Source organism: Thunnus thynnus, chromosome 4, assembly GCF_963924715.1.
Source record: "Thunnus thynnus chromosome 4, fThuThy2.1, whole genome shotgun sequence".
Taxonomy (NCBI): domain Eukaryota; kingdom Metazoa; phylum Chordata; class Actinopteri; order Scombriformes; family Scombridae; genus Thunnus; species Thunnus thynnus.
In genome coordinates this window covers 36,156,354-36,176,399 of record NC_089520.1, presented here as the reverse complement: position 1 = coordinate 36,176,399, position 20,046 = coordinate 36,156,354, and the positions used below count along the sequence as shown (strand labels likewise).

Here is a 20,046-nt window from a genome sequence, read left to right as displayed (position 1 = left end):
TAGATCAGTAGAAGCAAACAGGGACACACTCATAAAAAAAAAAAAAAACTCATCTATGGCACTACTAGAGATCAGAAACTACATAGGGTATCTTTAAAGCCTGGACAAATGAACCCAAAAGCAAAACTATTTGCATGGCTTGATACTAGAGATTGCATTACTACTACTAAAGCTCAAATTATCCACGAGGATTGTCCACGAGGATCCGCTAGAGTCCGCATGACATAAATTTCATCAACAGAGGGTGTGTGCGCAGGCTCTGTGCAGACATCCGCGTACCTGCAATTTGTTGTGTCCGCGCGGACCTGTCTGCACGAAGCCGTCCGATACAAGGGCACCAGCTGCGCGTGTGCTTGTAAACAAACATGGAGGCTGAATTTGAAGAGAGGCTGTGTGAGGAGGTCCGTCGCTACCCACACCTGTACAATTCGTCTCTTAAACAGCACAAAGACAGCCAAATGTGCAATACTTCGTGGAGGGAAATTGCCCAGAGTTTGGGGAAAGAAGAAGCCATGTGTCGGCAGAAGTGGAAGTATTTAAAGATCCAGTTTGTGAAGGCGAAGAAGAAGCTCAAAGGACGAAGCGGTGCAGCAGGCGGGAGTGTTTCTGTTCCCCCCATTGTTGCCCTCTTGAACTGGCTGTCGATCTTCGTGAAACACCGGGACACGGACTCCAACTTTCCAATAGAGGTAATGTGAATCAAATTTGAAGTTATGCCTTTTCTGGTTGCTTGGTTAGTTTCATAAACCTTACGTCTACGTTTGTATCTGTAACCACTGTTTGGTTAACTTGTGCTTTTAGTGCTTGTTATTTTTGCCGCACAACTTGTTAAAGTGAGCAAGCCTGTGTCTGAATGCACAGACTAGCGAAATGGAGTTGCTAGTGTGACCCACAAGTTAAGCCTAGATACAAACTACAATGCACATGTACATTACAGCCAGTAATACAGATAGTACATGTTACTGTCCTGAATTACTTCAGCCGCTTCAGCCGGAAAAAATGAACATTTGTTATAGTATGTGGAAGCTATTAACATAGCTGACAAACTCTTATTAATGTATTGCAGGCAGATGAAGGTGGTGACACCGTGACGCTACTCCTGGAATCTATTGATGCTGGTGGTGATGCACAAGAGTATTCATCCACTTCCCCAAGGACCTCAACTCCATCACCACCAACAGTGACTCTGCCAACAGTGACTCCAACAACACCACCACCACCACCAACATCGCCTTCATCCCTCAGCTCATCCTCCTCAGCTGCCACGAGTGTCCTCTTTTCCCCCGCCATGTCCCGGAAAAGAAAAGCGCCGTCCATGCCTGTTGAGGATGCTATCCTGCAACGTCTCCAGGAAATTCGCCATGCCAGAGACAATCAGAGGGAGGAACACCACTTTGTCATGATGGTGGCTGACATGTTGGCGAAACTTCCAACACGTGAGCGCATGGAGGCTCTATTTGAGATCCACCAGCTGCTTTATTGGAAGCAGAGGGAAGTGCTGGAAAAGGACTTAAGCCAGTGATCAGGCAGTTATTTGCTCTAAACGTTGCTATTTGTTGTTGTTCTGTAAATAAAAGAGTTACTTTACATTACATCTTTTTCTTGCATCTTCCTCTCAGAGGTCTTCAATGAAAAAATATGGCAAGCCATTTAAACATAATTGAACTATGGATTGGTGACATCTGTGCCTCGCAGGTTGGCCAGTTGTGGCAGCTCCAGAGACACGTCAAGTATTTTGGATCCAAAAATACCCTCCTTGAAGATGCCTCCATCGCTTTCATGTCCATAGGCCCCCACGTTCCCCATCGTGAACCGATAATGGACATCACATGCAGTCATCAAAACAAGCCAGTGACTTCCCTTATAATTAAAGTAGTCACTACCTGCATTTGGGGGGGCTCTGATGGTAACATGCTTCCCGGCACCAAGACACAGTGAGAAGTTCCAGATTCTCCAAAAATCCTTTGCAATTTCCCTCCACTGTGTCTGGGACGGGAAGGGGACGAATTTCGGCTGCAGAGTGTCCCAAATGGCCTTTCACACCTCTGGAATGATCTTCGACACAGTGCAGCTGCCCAGTCTGTAACTTGCAGCTACACTTGTCTGTGAGCAACCAGTGGCTAAATACCAAAAGGTCACTGCTAACCTTCCGGCCACATTGATCAGAGCATGGTGTGTTCTTTGGTATTGGACACGTTCTCCGATGCAGCAGGCCAGGTGCTTCTCCTCGTCTATTGCACGCATTTCCTGTACCAACATGCTGAACTCTCCGTCTTTGGCCCTGTTGTGGTTGAGCGGCTGCACACTCCACTTTCTTTGTTTCCTTGTTTTTCTTTTTTTGTGTGATTTTGCCAAGTACAACAGACAAAGCAGCTCTTCTTCTTCGTCTACATATGTCACCATCTTGGTTTGATTTGATTCGTAGTGCACATGTGCGCAATACGTCAGACGCTGCGGTATATGTCACACGCTGATCTACTGCACATGTGTGGAACGCATCCTCAACGCAGATACCAGAAGGTAGTATAAACACATCAACTATCCGGCCGCGGTGTCCGCAGCTGTCTGTGTGCGCATCCACTCGGGAGTATAAATGAAGCATTACACTACTAGAGAGATAGGCAAGAGAAGCTGTGTTAAAAGGTACAGTATGGCTGATAGACCAACAATCCACACAGAGAATTTTACACATGTCAAAGTAGGAGCCTTCATGTTATAGTTCACATGGTCGGCCTGGGCAACCTACAATGATGAAAATCTTGTATGTACAAATTTAAAATCCAATAAAGGGAGATTAAACAGAGCACAGCCACTGCATTAGCATTAGCCTGGCGAGCTAGCAGTCAGGAAAGGATGAAATAAAGCAAAAACTTGCAAAAGGCAAGCTTTTTAAAATCCCGATGATTCTGAGAAGGCTGTCGCATTGTGGGGACATCATGACCTTATTGTGACAACATAAAATTAATTATTTAATCACTACCATTAAAATTGACTACTGAGGTGGCAAGCTTCACAAGATAGTTAACACACAAAATGACCACTTTGCAAGACATATTGTGTAAAAAATCTGTGCAAACAGAAAATGTACGAGAGTACAATTTTATCAGATTCTTTTTTTGATTGGTAATGGCTATATGAAAGTCAATCCATTCTGATCATTTTGTTTATAGTAACCCAATGCACTCCAGGTACACTAGCTGTCAAAAACACCCTGCTGCACTCTCACAACTTGTGTTGAGAGCGAGTGAACCATGGAGCAGCACAAACAAACAGCCAGCAGTTTGAATTAACGATATCCACACTGACAGAGAAGAGCCGCTCTGGGTTAAATAAAGTCACTCTGTCTGTCTCTTTTACTGGCATTTCTCAGCTGGACTGAATGTTTAAAATGCTGCCGTTTGCTGAAAAATGAGATGAAGAGAGGCTGTTTAAACTCTGACTGAAGTTACCTGACACAACACATTCACACCGACATTCCTCTCTCCAAAGTGTATTATACAAAACACTATAGGGCATTATACAAACATATAAACATAATGTAATGCACTGGGAGGGGATATTATACTTTTAATATACTGTTAGTATATTTTGCCAATAATACATCTATACTTTCATTTCAGTAAAATATTAAATTACTTTTAATGTGCTCTACATTGTACATTGTAGCATTACTTTCACTAAAGGATCTGAGTTATTCTTTAAAGGGGACATATTCTGCACATTTCCAGGTCCATATTTTTAATTTGGGGCTGTTCTGGAATATCTTTGCAAGATTCACAATTCAAAAAACTTATTTATTTATCTTACACCAGCCCTTTATGCAGACCCTCAGAGTGCAGAACTTGTGTCTCCCCCTTCTGGCAGTGATATTAATTACAAAAACACTGTCAACATGTGCTTATGTCATAGACTACTCTGTCGCTACTATTGTGGCTGTAAAATGGATACATTGTTTTGAGCGCCACACAACCCCTGCAAAATGATTGTCAAAGTGAGATATAATTGTAGTCCTACTTGATCTTATATTTTGCATGTCTTATTTTTATTTTATGCATCTGTTTTTAGATATTGTGTTTTAACTTGGACTGAGTGCATTGAACTTTAATTGATCAAGTGATGGACTAAGTGAGAACACCGGTGACTGATTGGATGACACCCCCCCCTTCACTCAGGATTGGCGGACTGGACTGAGTTCCTTCATTTTTTTGGCCAAGTGTGTGAGGTGAAGGCAGGTGGAGAAGGAAGGAAAGGCAGGAGAGACTTGGAGATATGGGGAAGCAACGGATGTGAGAGGGTTCGCTCCACAGAAAATTGGTTGCAGTTGGTCATGGGAACCTGAGGACGGAGACTACTTGTTGAAGCAGCGTGGATACACCGGAGGAAAGGTGCAGCTGGGACGAGGAAGCAGACAGACCACAGCGGGACTAGCCAGGCGTCGATGATGGAGACTTGGTTCAACACGCACTATTACGATAAGTACAGGAAGGTGTAACAGGCTACTCTGAGGGCGTGTGTGTGCTAGTGGTAGTCATAGGTCACTTGATTGAGGATATTTATTTTCCTCCTCCTACAGCAGCTCCGTATACAAGGTCCCGGAAGAAGTGACGTGACTGGAGCAGAGGAGCCGACAGCTGCAGGACTTCCTTTCCCCCTAGTGTCACAGAGAACTTGAGTTCTTCCCCTATCCATTTATTGGCCCACACCATTGGAACAGACATTTTAAGGATTTTTTTTTTTTATTTATTTTATTCCATTTTAAAGATTCTTGGTTATCACAAGCCTCTTTTTAAAATAACTCATTATTCGCCCTGTTTTAACAAGTTAACGTAAATAAAATTCCTGCATTGTCACTGTGCGTGCGTTTTTTTAACAGTGGAAATTCAAGCTGGTATTTTTAAAAGAACCTCACACTTGTGTGACATGATTAGTTTCAGAATTTGATCCATTTGGTCCGATAACATTTGGAAAGTCTAGAAAAGCCACATGATTAAATTATTTTATCCCCATTCAAGTGAGTAGAGAGCTAACATTAGAACCTTCGTACCGGTAGGACTAACTGCAAGGCTGTTGTAAAACATTCCATTAGTTTTAGCTAAGTGGACCTAATGAACTGGAAACTATCAGCAGAGACACAACATTAAAGGACTTGCATCAGGATCAGGGGGTGTGCAATCCTATGGGTGACACTACTGTATTTCTCCAAAACAGACAAAAACCTCCTTTGACTCACAAGTTCCATTAGTCAACAACAACAACAACAAAAAAAACTGGTGTCTGTACAGCATTATTGATGTTATACCATTCCAAGTGACATGTCATCACTGTATCATTTGTACTGCAATATTTCACAGTGTAAGTGGAAGCTTGTGAATTTAAACAGGGATCAGTGTCTAAAGAACACTAAAATAATCATCAGAAAAGTTTCGTTTCCAAAAAGAGTCTCCAGTGTGCTCGTTAAAACACAGCAAGACACAGAATTGACTATAGCACTCCAGTACTATCCTATAAGTGCTCCATGTGTGCATGACGCTAAACCGTGAACACTCCATGAACCATGAGAGCCACTGCACACAGTAACGCTGTCGGCTAAGTTATTAGACCAGCAATGTGTGCAGCAGTTTGCACTAAAGCAAAGGATGTGAACACAACATCTAATGCTTATTCTATCTGTAATCAACTTTCTTACATCCCTTGAAAGAAAAAAAAAGGAAGGAAAATCAATGGCTCAGCCAATTTTATTCTCGGCGTGATGCAATAAATACACTTACCTTCAACCTCACCGGCTTCCCACGGCCTTGCAGATGGATAATTATAGAGAGGATGGAGGAACGGATGGAGAGAAGCAGTGCTTGGGCTGGGGGGCAGGGGGAATAGAAAATAACAAGACACGTTTAATTACTGTAGGGTACAGAGGACTAATAAGACTTCTCTGTCACATTGTGATCAAACATATGGGGGTCGTGAGCCGGGATGTTACGCTGACTGATTAAGGATGAGGCCCATGTGACAGCAGCTCTGGCAGGAAGCCACTTCACTATTGACAAAGAGAGCAGAAACGCCCCCAGACAGATCCCAACAGCTATGTTACCCTACCTGTAGTTCTGCTAATGAGTTGAATCAACCACAAACACATGAAGGAAATTTAAGCATTATGTTCCATTAAAGCTATAATTGGCAAGGGTTAGGCATAAGCATCATTATGTATGATGACTTTATAACAAAACTTGACTTTAAAAAGATATCTGTCCAAATTAAACTCCAGCATTAGATGTGGATTTTTCTGTTAAGTGTACAGTATATCATGTATTGTTAGGATCTGGCTTTTAGTTCCAGATATCAACAACTCCTGCAAGTCACCATTCCTTCTAAACTCACTCACTGCTGTTACGTCACTTAAAAATGAAAAAAACAAAACAAAACTGCAGTGCTTGAGATTCATATGCCTGAATTCCCCATTAATACACAAATAGTACTGCAGATGAGATATTTACTCCCACCCGCCTCACCATTTCTTTAATTCACATTACATCATGATGTATTTTTATTAATAATAATATTAAACTCTATTTATATAGCACTTTTTCAAAAACAAGTTTACAAAGTGCTTTACAGACATCAAAACAAAATACACAATGCAATTACTTATTGAAAAGCTACAAGGCAATAAGAAATGGAAACAAAGATAACAGACCCTGAAAAATTCTTAAGAATAAATAAATGAGCAAAAGCATTAAAAAAAAGATTAAATCCAATTAAATAAAAACAAGTTTTTAAAGAGTTTTAAAAGAGGTAGCTTGTCTGATTTCAAGAGGAAGGTTATTCCACAATTGAGGAGCCCTAATAACAAATGCCCTTCTACCCTCTGTCTCAGGCCTTGCCCTGGGGACTGAAAGCAACAGCTGGTCCACAGATCCAAGAGAATGAACTGGGGTCTAAGGGATGAGAAGGTCTGTGAGGTAAGATAGGGGCAAGGCTGTTCAGAGATTTAAAAACAAGCAGTAAAATTTGAAAAATCAATTCTAAAAACCACAGGTAACCAGTGCAATGAGGCGAGAAATGTGATCATATTCTCTAGTCCTCGTATGAACCCTAGCTGCAGTGTTCTGTACAAGTTGTAGGCAGATTTTAGGGGCAGTCCGGCAGATAAGGAGTTGCAGTAATCTAAATGGCTAGAGACAAAAGCATGAATGAGTATTTGAGCATCACTGAATGAGAGGAAAGATCTAATCTTTGCAATGTTCCTGATTTCAGTGATAGCTGATTTGGTGATTTTGGTGAAATGTTTTGAAAAATTCAGGTCTGAATCAAAGATTACACCCAGATTTCTGGCCTCATGGGTACACTGCAAACCCTGGGAAACTAAGGTCTTGCTTACAGAGTCCCAGAGTCCTGCAGAAGATTTGGCATATTTTTCATGAGCACAACCCACATACTCAGCTCTCCTGCTCATCCCACAAATGCATGTTCCTTACAAATGTGGCACCATTTAAAAGGGAAATAAACAGGCTCTCCAATGGTATAAGATTTATTGCCAAGAAGCATTGTTACAACAAAGAAATAATCTACCAAACACAAATTTCCTTACTTTTTGTGCTATGTTTAGTTTAAGAACCACCACATACAAACCCAAACACCTTGAAATCTTGACTTGTTTGTGTTTTAAAGTTGTTCTGGTTGATACAGGCTGTGGATCTGTGTCCCCTCCATCCAAAGTTCTGTTCAACTTGTTTGATAACAGGATAAACTAATATACAATGCATTATTTTGTTGCAGATTTTCGTGTGAAGAAACTTCATGTCTGGAGATTTAAATAATAAAGTTATGCTGCTGTGCCTGGTGCATAAATGCGCACAGCATCTCTCTTAATGTGGGGTGATCCCTGCAAGTATTTAATAAAGCAGAAATGATTAGTGCGTTTCCCCAATAAGACAGAAGCTGTGCACATTTACATGTGAGGCACAGCAGTGTAACTTCATTGATTATCTATCTATCTATCTATAGCGAGCATAGTCAATGACAGTTGGGGCAGATAATATAGATATAACAATAAAAGTGAAAAAAAAGTTGTTTTCTGGTTTTGATTTAATTTCTATTCCAATTGCCGATTTGAAGACGAAAACGGGAAAAGCACATGAATTTCTGTTTTTTTTTTTCAATTCAAATGAAAAACATGTAACGCTTTGTACATTTTTTTATTCTGTTATCAAACAAGCTGAACACAGCTTTGGACGGAGGGGACACAGACCGCTGTGGATGTGTAATGTGGGTTTAATCATTTGAGTTTGTGAATGATGCGTCGCTTGCTGCTGCAAGGAATTGTGGAACAGAATTATCTCCTCTTCTTTCGTAAAGGATGGTCAAGTGTACCCTATGCTAAAGGAGATTAGAAAGGAAGCATTGGAGCACCTTTCCTTAGCATCTAGAGAATTCGACCAGCTCTTATCATGGCTGCCACTTAGATACATCCGGGTCATTTCACTCAGTTAGGAACCTTCCTAAGCAAAAAAGACTATTCGACTGCAGCCCCTGTCTGCCCTTGTGTTGTGTCATCTGTTCCTTATCTGATTACTTTAGTTCCTGTTTTATTTTGAAATGTTTTCTCCTTGTGGTGTAACCTTTACTTCCTGTGTTTTCCCGCCTTTGTGGATTGCCTCATGTGTTTCACCTGTGTCTTGTTTCACTCAGCTGTGTTCAGTTTGTAATCAGACCCTGGGTGCATCCCAAGTCTCTTAAATTGCATCCACGTTTCCCTCACTTGGGTCTTTTCCTTGCGTCTTAGTCCCTTCCACCGTGGATGCAAGGAGAGAGGCAAGGAAACCAAGCGAGGAGAGAGGAAACGAGGAAATTTGTTTTAAGAGACATGAGACGTCCTCTCCTCTGAAGCATCACGTGAAGCGACGTCTGTTTCTGATGACGGCGGCAGCTGATCACAGCTGGATGAGCTGTCAGTCAGCTTCAACAGCTGTAGAAACTTCTGATGGAGTTTGTGTCTGTACACATGTGCACTGTGCTAATACTAATAAAGGTTCACAGCTAGAGCAGCTGTTTCCTCTCTGCAGCCTGTTACCTGTTTAACAAACACCTAAATAAAAACCTGCATTCTGCATTTATACTGTGTCCTACTCAGAGGCACAGAAACCATTTCTTCTCGCAGAATGCGTTTATACTGTTTATTGATTATTTGCATCTGTATTTTTTGATAACCCTGATAGTGAATTCATCATTCAATAACCCAGAATATGATCACGGTGTCTTCTGAACACTGGAAAATATGTATTTGGCTAAATGGAAATGATTTAACTCATATCAAAACCGACACTCAGGAATTTTCAGTCTCACTGGGTGACTGAATGGAGATGATGATGAATGATGTAAAATATAAATGTGTTTAACTGTTATTATGGATAAAATTAAAGTCAGGAAGAGTCTGTCTGTCAGCAAGAAACAGTCTAATGGAGGAAATAACATCATGAAAAAAAAAATCTTTCTAATAAATGAGGAAAGTTGTTTATGGTTCTTTTGTTGATCAGACCGACAATTAACAGATTTTTAACTATGATGAATCAGAAAATAAATGAAACATAAAACTTGGGAATGATACACTTAAATTTCATCTGTAATCTGTCTCCAATTTGGTATGAAACTGCAGTGATGTATCTGATCAGTCAGATCAGCTGCAGCGTCCAATCAATAACTGATATCCAATAAGGAGGCGTGTCGGCCTGTAAAAGACTTCTGTGAAGGCTGCTCTCGTGTTTCCTCGCTCCTCAGAGATCCCTCCTCGCTCCTCAGAGCAAAATAAGAGACTTGGGACGCCTGTCAAAATGACGCATCAGGAACAACTTCCGGTTCAGGCGAAGAGACATAAAATAAGAGACTTGAGACGTGCCCCCTGTGTATTTGTTGTCCAGTTTTCAGTTCAGTTTTTGTCGAGTCGTCTGCGTTTCTAGTCAGTGTTCCTGTGTCTCAGTGTCTTTTGAGAAATTCAATAAATAATTTCTGCATCTGATCATGCCTGCCCACCATCATCTGTGTTTGGGTCCACCTGCTCCACTCACTTCATGACAATGTAATTGGCTATTGCTGCAAAATGTTGACCAGAAATAGTATCAAAAATTGAATTTCATCATAATGACATCTTTTAGGATTATAACAAGAAATAAATTAGAACACTTCTTTTAATAGTGTTTCCAATAGAAATCTGAATTTAAATGAGGTGGTGGATACAGTTTAAATACATTTTTAAAAAAAAGTTTCTCATGATTTGAGGAAATAATCAAATCACAAAGTCCATTTAGTAGTTCCAGATTGACTAAATAGACCATGCGGTGAGTTTGTTTTCTCAACTGCAGTGTCAAGAATGAACTTTGAACCTTATTCTCAGGATTGTTTGTACCATTTAAAACCATGTTACTCATCCTTCACAAACTACATATCACAAGGTATGCAGGATAACATTTTATACAATAGGTCTTGAATTTCCAGATCACATTTTGTGTTAGAACACTTTATGTTGTTTAGTTTATTAAAAAGATTCCCAAGACTTGTAAGCTTGTAAAAATTTGCTTTAGCAGTCAAAGTGAGCTCACTATCTTTGAGTGAGAGAGAACACAGATGGGATGCCACATTTGATGAAGAAGACTGTGGGATATGGTCAGAAGAGTTATGAATATTCTGTAGTCTTTTTTTATTAAAGCATGAAGCGATAAATCCTCTCTGCCCAGTTTGTTTGCCTGTACACCAGCTCTTCCTCTTCTGTTGTATTTCTGACAGTAGCTACTCAAAGTGCTGCAAAGTGTTTCCCCCAGTTGTTGATATTTCAAACAAAACAAGAGGACAGAAACTTAAGAATTATAAATCTAAGAGGGAAATCAAGTTTAAGAGTTTAAAGACCTCTTATCTAATACAAGCACCAATTTTAGCCTCTTTCCCCTGGCTCTGTGTGGTGCTGTTAGAGGGTGATGCTGGATTGGATTGGGACAGGAAAAGCCCATTTATCATGACATCAGCTGCCCAGCAGGCAGGGAGACGAGCTGGCAGTGCTGCTGATGGACTGGCAAAGGCCTCGTATTACCACAGCCCCCAGTCTCCCCATAGCCTCCTTGATGTGCCCCTTGCCTGCCATCAGCCTCTGCATTCCCTTTCCATTTCTCTCCTTTTCCAGGCAGAGACTCCCAGGGGTGACAGAGAGGCACTGGGTGGCTGATAGTGAGAGTAATTAAAAGGGTTGATTAGAGTGACGGAAGGAGGACACCCAGGGAGAAAACAAGAATCTCTCTCAAGACAGAGAGAGGGGGAAAAAGAAGAGAGTGAGGTAGAAATTACAGTGTTGGAGCAGATATCACATCAGATCAGTCTTCAAGTTAACAGAGGAAGATTTTTTTTTTTTTTTTTTGTCCTCAGTCACTTGAATTGGGGCAGAATCTCAGGGGAGACACATCACACAAGTCCCAGAAACACTGTACAGAGCCAATTGATGTGCTCTACTGAGAGCTTTTCAAGGTAAAGCTAAGAACAAGACTGTTAGGCCTATTTCCTTCTTTCATACCACAGAAATAACTGATACATCTATATTTTTATATTATTCCATGATTCATACTCAAACTATGAAAAGTCAAAGATATATGCAATCAATGTCAACAATCATGAAACAGATATTTATCCGTTTTTTATCCACTTTTCCAGGCTGAAAAGGGCAGAGAGTGACCCAAAACAGTAAGGTTGCAGCCGGACAAAGGCTCCGCAAAGCCAAGGGCAGCTGTAGAGTTGCTGATAATTCTCTTCATCACTACAAGCCAAGTACAACACATTGCACACTGTCATTTGATACATTGTTACTATAAAAAATATTGATTATAGAGCCACTTTAACATATGTTCTTCAAGTCATTGCAGATTTTTTCTGTGTTAAACCAAGACCATGATCTTTCCCCAACTTTATCCAAGTGCTGCCTGTGTATAAGCATAACCATAAAAAGTTTAATATTGCTGTAGTTTCTACCAGCAGATATTGTACTGTAGGATCAGATATTTTGGTGAGGAAAAAAAGAATTACATTGTCGCTGAACATTTCACTCATATGTTCAGTATCAACATTTTTTCAAATTGTCAAATGCGTTCATCAACAACATTTTCTCATTATGTCGAGAGAAAACATAATTCAGCCAGCATTACATTTCCAGCAAAACATATTTGCTGGTGCAGTTTGTTTGCAGGTAGCACTCTTTGTTGCAGTTTCTATGTGACAGGGTTGAATGCTGATGTAGACAGCATATACAATTAATAACGAGTGACCATGTTTGGTGTGCATTATTTGTCTATTACTGTACTCTGATTTAAGGCTAAACAGCTCATTTGAAAGCTCAGCTTTTCCTGCTTTCATCCTTAAATTGATTGATGCTTTCGTAATGGGGTCTCCAAATTATGCTACAGTATAATTGGTTGAGAAGAGAGTTTAGAGTTTAAACAATTTAATTTTATTCAATGCGTTTCACTCATATGTAACCATGAAACAACACATATTTTTGCACTTCAAGTCTATTTTCTTCTGTTTAAGGTGTGTAACCACAGTCATTGTGTGTTGGGCTCTGAGCATGTCAGTGACCTACATTCAATACTGTGCCTGAACGCATCCTGTGTGGACATAGGCAGAGGTCTGAAGCTGCCGCCGCTGTTCTGCTAACGTGCTGCCTTTACTATGCAGCCTGTGTAGACAGTATGTTAGATGCGCACCATATCCTGAATATGGCGTTTACATGGAATGAATATGAACAAAATTAGCATAAGACACTAGAGTGCATGAAAGCATACTCATAGACTGCTTTATGTTTTAAGTAAGTCATTTAAGAGTGTTATAGTTTTGTTCAAATGTCAGAGGACCATGAACACAGACATTAAAGCATGTCCGAAAAAATCTGATCCCATATTAAAATCAGTAAGCATTTGCTCTTATTTCAGCAGCATGAATCTAGTTTGAGGACAGCAAACTCATACAGGATTAAGGCTGAAATAACCTCAATTAAATGAAGTCCAATACACACAACCTCCTGGACACAGCAGCACTCAAGTAACATCTTCAACTTTACAGCATCTTGCATCACTTTCAATTAATAGCACATTCTATCCAGACTTCACATACTTACAGTATGTGGGTGCTTGGCATCAACAGTAAATAACAACTACAGTGGAAGTAATTCATTATTTATTTGGTATTTATTTATGGACCTAATGTGATAAATCAGGATGAAAGCATCTTGATTTTTTTTCTTTGGCTTGGAAAAAATAAATTAAATTAGGAGAGCTGCCAGTTGATGCTCAGTAGAGTTATGTTACAGCAACATTAAGTGCTCTTCAAGAGTCCTCTTGGCACAAAGGCATCAAAATGCATTTACATATGAATGACTGGAACAAACATACATACGCCCTTGTACCCAAGTCAAGCTTAATTTGTACCGTTCAGTACCACATACAGTCTCATGGCTTTACAGGCCCACAGCAGTTCCTGACTCAGCCCGAGCTCTCTAAGAGGGCAAGTAAGTAAAACCATGGCACATAAAGAACACATATTTAGCACTTTTTAGCACTGTTTGGAACATAGTGAATGAGACTTTCCTCACCAGCATTGATTGTAGAGACCCATATTTAAAAATTTTTTTTTTTTAAATGTGAGACTTTGACACAGGAGATTGTGGTTTGGATTCCATCTCCTAACAGTTAGAATTGGTTCTTTTACCATGGTGATGCGTTCTCTGGCCTTAAAAAAAAATAGTTGTAGTTCCCTAGAAGTGGCACATCAGAAAACACTCATATTGATCATTTTCGTCACGATCACATGCTTTTTGGAAGGAACTGACAAACAATGTCGCCCTGCTGATTGGGACACTATATCAGAAAATGCTCATATAGGAAAGGACTGAACAACAACCTGTTGGAAGAGTCAGTGGCAGAGAAGTGTATACGGTGATGTGTAATGAAATATATACTGGGACTAAAGATATTCTCCATACTCTGGGCTGACAGAGAGGTTTTACTTTGTTTGCCAATTACATTTTCCTACAAACCAACAATAACAAGGTGAAACGATTTCACGAATGCACAAAATGTTTGCACACATCTGCTGGTACTAGGTACTGTGGGAAGGCAGCATCTCCAGTTTAGTTCCTAAAATGGTCCTTTGTCTCTTCGGCTCAAGGAAATACGATGGAAGGAGTGAAACAACCTCCATTAGCATTTAAAGAATTCCACTAGTTCTTATAATGACTGACTGAAGCACTCTGGGGTCAGTTCAGGGAGTTATGAATCTTCCTGATTTCAGAGTTGGTTTAAAGTTTCTTAACAGTTTGACATGCATGACAGATGCAGGGAGATGCAGCAGTGCAGCCTCTGGACCTGTTCCAGAAAAACTCCACCTAAGGCAGCATGGTTCTGGATGCAGAGTGACCTTGATCACTGCTCCTATCTAATGAGTGATGGACTGTCAGAGCAGGAAATTTCCATGGCTGAGGGCAAACTGCTGTGACAAATTAAGAATTACATTTCTGTGTATCCTACATTAAGTTTTTTTTTTTTTTTTTTTTTAACGTGGTTTACAAATGTAAGGGCCATATTGTAACATCATGTGCAGTTTTAACAGAAGATGAACTGATTGCTTCAGTACTGGGACTGTTTTCCCATTCAACATAAAATTACTATAACAGTGTATATCAGTAGACGTAACCTGATCAATACCAATGTCTCAATGATGACATAGTTACTTTATTTTAAGGTACTTTTGTAACATCAAATATTGGTGCTTTTATCAAACAAGATGGCAGCTAACCACATTTATGCAGCCATCTCTTTCAACACTCCCTGATTTTGTTCAAGCACGAAGTTCCATCATTATATCCCTAAATTCTTCCCAGCTCAGTATTGGAACTGCACAAAATGCACAGGGCTGTGAGGGTGTGTTACAGATTAGACTAAGGCCCTCAAAGAGAAAGCAAAGTTGCTAAACAGCAGCAGAGCAACATTGAGCCTTGTGCACCAGTCAGATCTCCACCTCACCGCTGCACTCAAACTCTACTTTGATGTTGTCTGTTGACCTCCTTTTCGTAATACAGTCAAAATATAGTAATTTGATTTTGTTAGTATTAAACAAAAACTAAAGACATTTATTTCTAAGCATTTTGAGGATGCGTCTGTCACGACCTTTGTTGTGTATTTTACCAAGGTTACAAGTGTCATTCTTGTCTATTGCAAGGTTAGTGTAAAAGACAGTCTTTACTGAAGCCCAGATTTGCAGGTTTGGACCATTTGGAGCCAGCCAACCTTTCAATTAAGGAGTGCAGGGTGTTGTCTTTCACACTCTGGAAACACGCCCTGCTTCTTCAGACCCAAATGCTAGCTTACTGGGAACACAGTGCTGCAAACTTGGGCAAACATTAGTGACTTTAGCTAAATTGTGCTATTGGCAGATATTGTAATCAAGTAACATTAAACATAGTGTAATAGTGCGACAATACTCCAACTCAGTGCAAGTCCTGGAGCCAGGGAGGGCAGCAGGTGAGCCAACTGTCAATCACAGCTGTCAATTAACGCCCACACGGCAGACATCAAAGCTACTATAAGTCTTCAAATCTTATTCATGGAGCAATAATTTCCAAAATGACCACCAGCACACTTATTAGAGTGCCTGAATTTAGAAAATGAGACCATAATGACTCATTGAGTTTCTAGAGAGAAGTTGAGGCTTTTTGACTAGGAACCAGTTGGAGCATCTCGTGGCAATTTAAAGTACTTCAGCCTCAAGACATGGTAGTTGCCGTTTGGTTCACACACGGTGTCCATGTGACTCTGCTCTGCAGCAAAACAACAGACCGACTCTCCTCAGTAAATCCAGATGTCATTTCCAAACTCTGGATAATTGAAAGTAACGTTAACGTTACATCCGCAGCACTTTATTATGTTAAATTAGCTTACCTTTTTATAAATGTGGCCGTACTGCCTGCATGTTTTTCATTTGTCCAGCCATTTTTGTGTTATTCTCAGACAGAAGATGACTGAAGATGAATTCAGAATGAATGCAGGGAGCGAAAGAGTAGCCAAATGGTAGCCTCTTGTACTCATATCCTATCTCCATAAAGGTGAAAGCAGCAATCTCCTGATGGTTAGCATGCAGGTTCAGGATGTGGAGATTCAAAATGGGTCTGAAACCTCTCGTCTTCTTGGGAACAAGGAAGTACTGTCCGTCATGAGTGGGAATGACTGAGACCTGTCTCAGCAACAGGTCCTGGATCTTCTCGGACAGAGAATCTATCTCCTCTTGGGAGGATAGATTTATCTCCTTGATGCCCAAGAACGGAGAAGGACCACAGCAGAACTGGAGTGAATAACACGCTCTGTGTTTTGTCCATCCCTTCTGTTAATGGGCAGCTGTGACATCATTCCTCATAAAACAGTGTCAGAGGGCGGGCAGCCAGCTCAGTGGCAGCAGCCAGGAAGCTGTGGTACACTGTTTTGGCCCTCTCCACCGACAAACCTTGGATAAATGGAAGATTAGCCCATGAGGGACCGATATCGAAAGCGCCGAGCTAACAGGGTGGTCTGTGAAGTCATCACTGTCGGCTGCTTCAACACAGCATTTGATGTGTCAGGGTCTAGTGGTGTATTAGCCGCAGCGATGCCCAACACCAGGTTGTTAGCTGCTGCGGCCAGCTGACAGAAAGTTTTCTCAAAATATTCCAGCGTGTCTCTATCCTGCACCAGTGGAGGCTGGAGCTTCCTGCTCACTGCCCAGCCAGCTGAGTGTGGAATCAGGAGGGCTGCAAGGGCCTCTTCTAGGGGGGGCATACCAGGACAGCCTGTCTCCGTGTGGCCCTGCACTCCCAGGAAGGAAATCAGTTCTGCGACTAGTGACTTTGTTTTCAGTGGCTGTTTCCAGAATGCTTCGACAGACTAAGAAATGTCCAGGAGAGGAGGTGAAAAAAAGCAGGTTGAGCTGCATGAGCCGGGCCATAAAAGCCTTCATGAAGCCAGCTAACTGGTTTGGGCCATAACCTTTGGGAAATCATGGCAAACTGAAATCAGAGGTGGATTTCCGGAGGTCAGCATTGTTGCAGACATCATCCATCAGTGAAGCCACTAAGACAGCCTTGACCAAGGCATCTGGCTGTGGTGGTGGTGGGGCACCGGATGAAGCAAGGACTCGTCATCGACGCAGGAATCTATCTTGAGCTCCAGGTCACTCTCGTTGCAGTGGAGCGAGACATCACCAAGCCAAAAATGGTCCCACCGTTGCCAGCATGGAGTCAGAGGAAGGCCACGGCAATGAATGCAGGGAAGTAACTGCATCATTCCACTCTCTGCATGGTCCTGTCCAAGGCACTCGAAACAGAAGAGATACCTTTTGGCGGCAGCGATGAGGCCGCGGCACAACGGGCAAGAACAAGCTTGAAGTTGTGACTCCATCCATGGAATGGTAAGATCAGTGACTAGATTCACCATTGCTGTGAATGAGAGGGATGTGAGCGGCAGCAAGACCCTGCCTCATATACTGGACAAAGACTGAACTGAAAACTGGACTATAAATACACAGGGTGTGATTGCAAACTGAACACAGGTGTGAATATTGACACTGGTTTGGTCTGATGGTGGCACTGGGGGAAAGGTCAGAGGGTGATCAAAAACATTAGGATCATCCTCTGGGAACCATGAATATCCACAAGAAAATTGCATTGAATACTGGCCAACAATTCTCAAGATACCTTGTTGTGGAACAAAGTCTGGGTCCAGGAGAAATTTTGGCTGAATGGTGGAGCTATGTGTAGGTCACTATTTCACCAAAATCATTTGATTCATCCTCTATATCCACAGTAAATTTGATGAAACACCCACTAATTAGCATTTGACATATTTTGATCCAGTTTTCAAAGGTGCATACCACATCACGACTGTAATGTTAACAGTTTGAATCTAACCAGAGACCTTTTTTGGATCTCTTCTTCCTCTCTCTACCACGAACTGCCCAATAACAGCTAAGTGCTATGACTGCACCTCTAGTCTCTGCTAATACAAATACACATAAACAAGTGGCAATATGAATAACTAACTAATTGGGGAAATTGCTGAAGATGAGTAAGATCATCATCGAAATAAGTTAGCAAGCACTGGCTGCACAATACATTACTTCCTATTAATAATAATTTGAGAATGGAGAAAAGACAAACTACTGCACTGCACCCATGTCATCATAATGGAATAAGCATTACCCCATAACTTCTCAGAAAGTTTATGTGTGAGTGAGATGTCAGTGTATGGAGTCTAGACTCACATATAATAGCACACATATTGTACAGCAGTGTATGTAGTCTTAATGTAAGGCATGATGGAGATGACACTTTTAGTCAAAAGTGTAATGTGCATCATTAATCAAATATATTTTTATAAGACAGTGTTCTGTTAAACAGAAAACTTTCAACTTTATATTAATTCAGCATTTTAGACCACAGGCTGACAGTAAAATGATGCCACTACTATCCACACACTTTAGACTAACACATTCAGAACCCCAGATCTAATGCAAGTGATCATGTTAATCCAATTAAAACAATAACAGTATTTTGCTTTTTGTTTTGTGTTTTAAGATGTGAGCAAATAAAAGTAATGAGTATATTCTAAGACATGCAACTTGACAGGCTCTGGAATGAATCTATGGAACATGACATAACATGAAGAAATGTGGCATTTAATGCAGCTAATATTTGCTGTCTTTGTTCAGTGTAGCATGCACAGATCCACCAGCTAGGAGAGATAGTGCACAAACATGTTACATCAAATCTCCTGCAATCAAGTCCACCATGAAAATAAAAGAACATGTGGGTTTCTTTTAAACCAAGACAAACGTCAAACTGGATTCTGCTCATCCCAAGAAATTCAGGCAGACCCGTCGGGACAGATTTGTCCCTAATTTGCTCCATGAATTAGGCGTGTGCCATCAAATGTGGTAAACAATTTAATATCATTGGCCCACATTATTCCCCTCTTCATAATACTCTTAAAGAAACAATCCAACATTTAGAGAAATCCCCTTTTCCCTACATCATATTCTGGGTAATCGTCCAGTAGCAGTCTTATCATTGACTTACTTACAGTAAAACATTTTAAAGCCCATAAAGAAACAAATAGAGTAAACAACTGAGTCTGACCAGAAGCTAACTAGTTAATATGTCTTAGAGTGATGGATTAATGTCACAAACTACTGAATGGGGATAATTGACTCTCCTATGCTGGGCTCTGCAGGCAGCTGTGGTTCCTTTTTTTTTTCCCCACATTCAGCAAGTGCTGACATTGATGTACACTAAGCTTCCGCCAAGAGACGTGAGCTGCCACCATAGCAACACTAACAGGATAGACTCAGCTGAAGAGTATCAAAAATAATAATAGCATGATACTGTATATTCCAAAAGATCTTCTCTATTGCCTGATACCCTTTTATTGCATTTGAATGATTCAAAAGGTCATGAATGACTTTGACTTATCCCCATTGATTTTGATACTCTCGCTGCAAACAGTAAGCCCATATAATTATACATGACTGGAAGCATAAGGAGTGTCTTTGGAGCGGTTCACGAGTTTGTTTCACTTTATGTTTATAGAGCTAGAGCACACACATGACATTAGAATGGCCAAATTAGAACACTGGTATTCATTCATTCTGTGTAAATCTCTTTTATAGCCAACTTTATATTGTTTTCAAAGTAGAGACTACATGCAACTCATCAGATTAGAGATCTCCCAGTAGAAAGAGGCCAAAGGACACAAGGTTCAACCTGTTAGATTACCCTATGACCCCTATGCAGATAATGAATTATGCGGGGCACTGGTCACCCACACTCTAAGAAATACAGTTTTTTGTAAACTGTAACATCATGTTTTTCAGGTTGGGCCAATTGTCAAGAAGCAACATGGCATTTTGGGTAATGTTTTACTCAAGTTCATATCAGATTTGTTTTTATGTGCTCAGTACAAAGTCAGGGCCTAGCTTAGCACAAAAATAAGAAGCAGGAAG

General features: G+C 40.8%; 1 protein-coding gene across 1 annotated transcript; it reads left to right on the top strand.

Annotated features, from left to right (window-relative positions):
- The first annotated feature begins 252 nt into the window (after window positions 1–252).
- Window positions 253–2,211, top strand: LOC137182302 (uncharacterized). Its single transcript, XM_067588620.1, has 2 exons — window positions 253–689; window positions 1,067–2,211. The coding sequence occupies exons 1-2, from the start codon at window positions 366–368 to the stop codon at window positions 1,520–1,522; spliced, it is 780 nt and encodes a 259-aa protein (XP_067444721.1). The 5' UTR covers window positions 253–365; the 3' UTR covers window positions 1,523–2,211.
- The last annotated feature ends 17,835 nt before the right edge of the window (window positions 2,212–20,046 follow it).

What these genes read in the sequence shown, in the direction of transcription:
- LOC137182302 (XM_067588620.1), top strand. Translation starts at nt 366, where the DNA reads ATGGAGGCTGAATTTGAAGAGAGGCTGTGTGAGGAGGTCCGTCGCTAC. An exon ending in ACTCCAACTTTCCAATAGAG is followed by an intron (nt 690 to 1,066) that starts GTAATGTGAATC and finishes AATGTATTGCAG; the next exon opens with GCAGATGAAGGTGGTGACAC.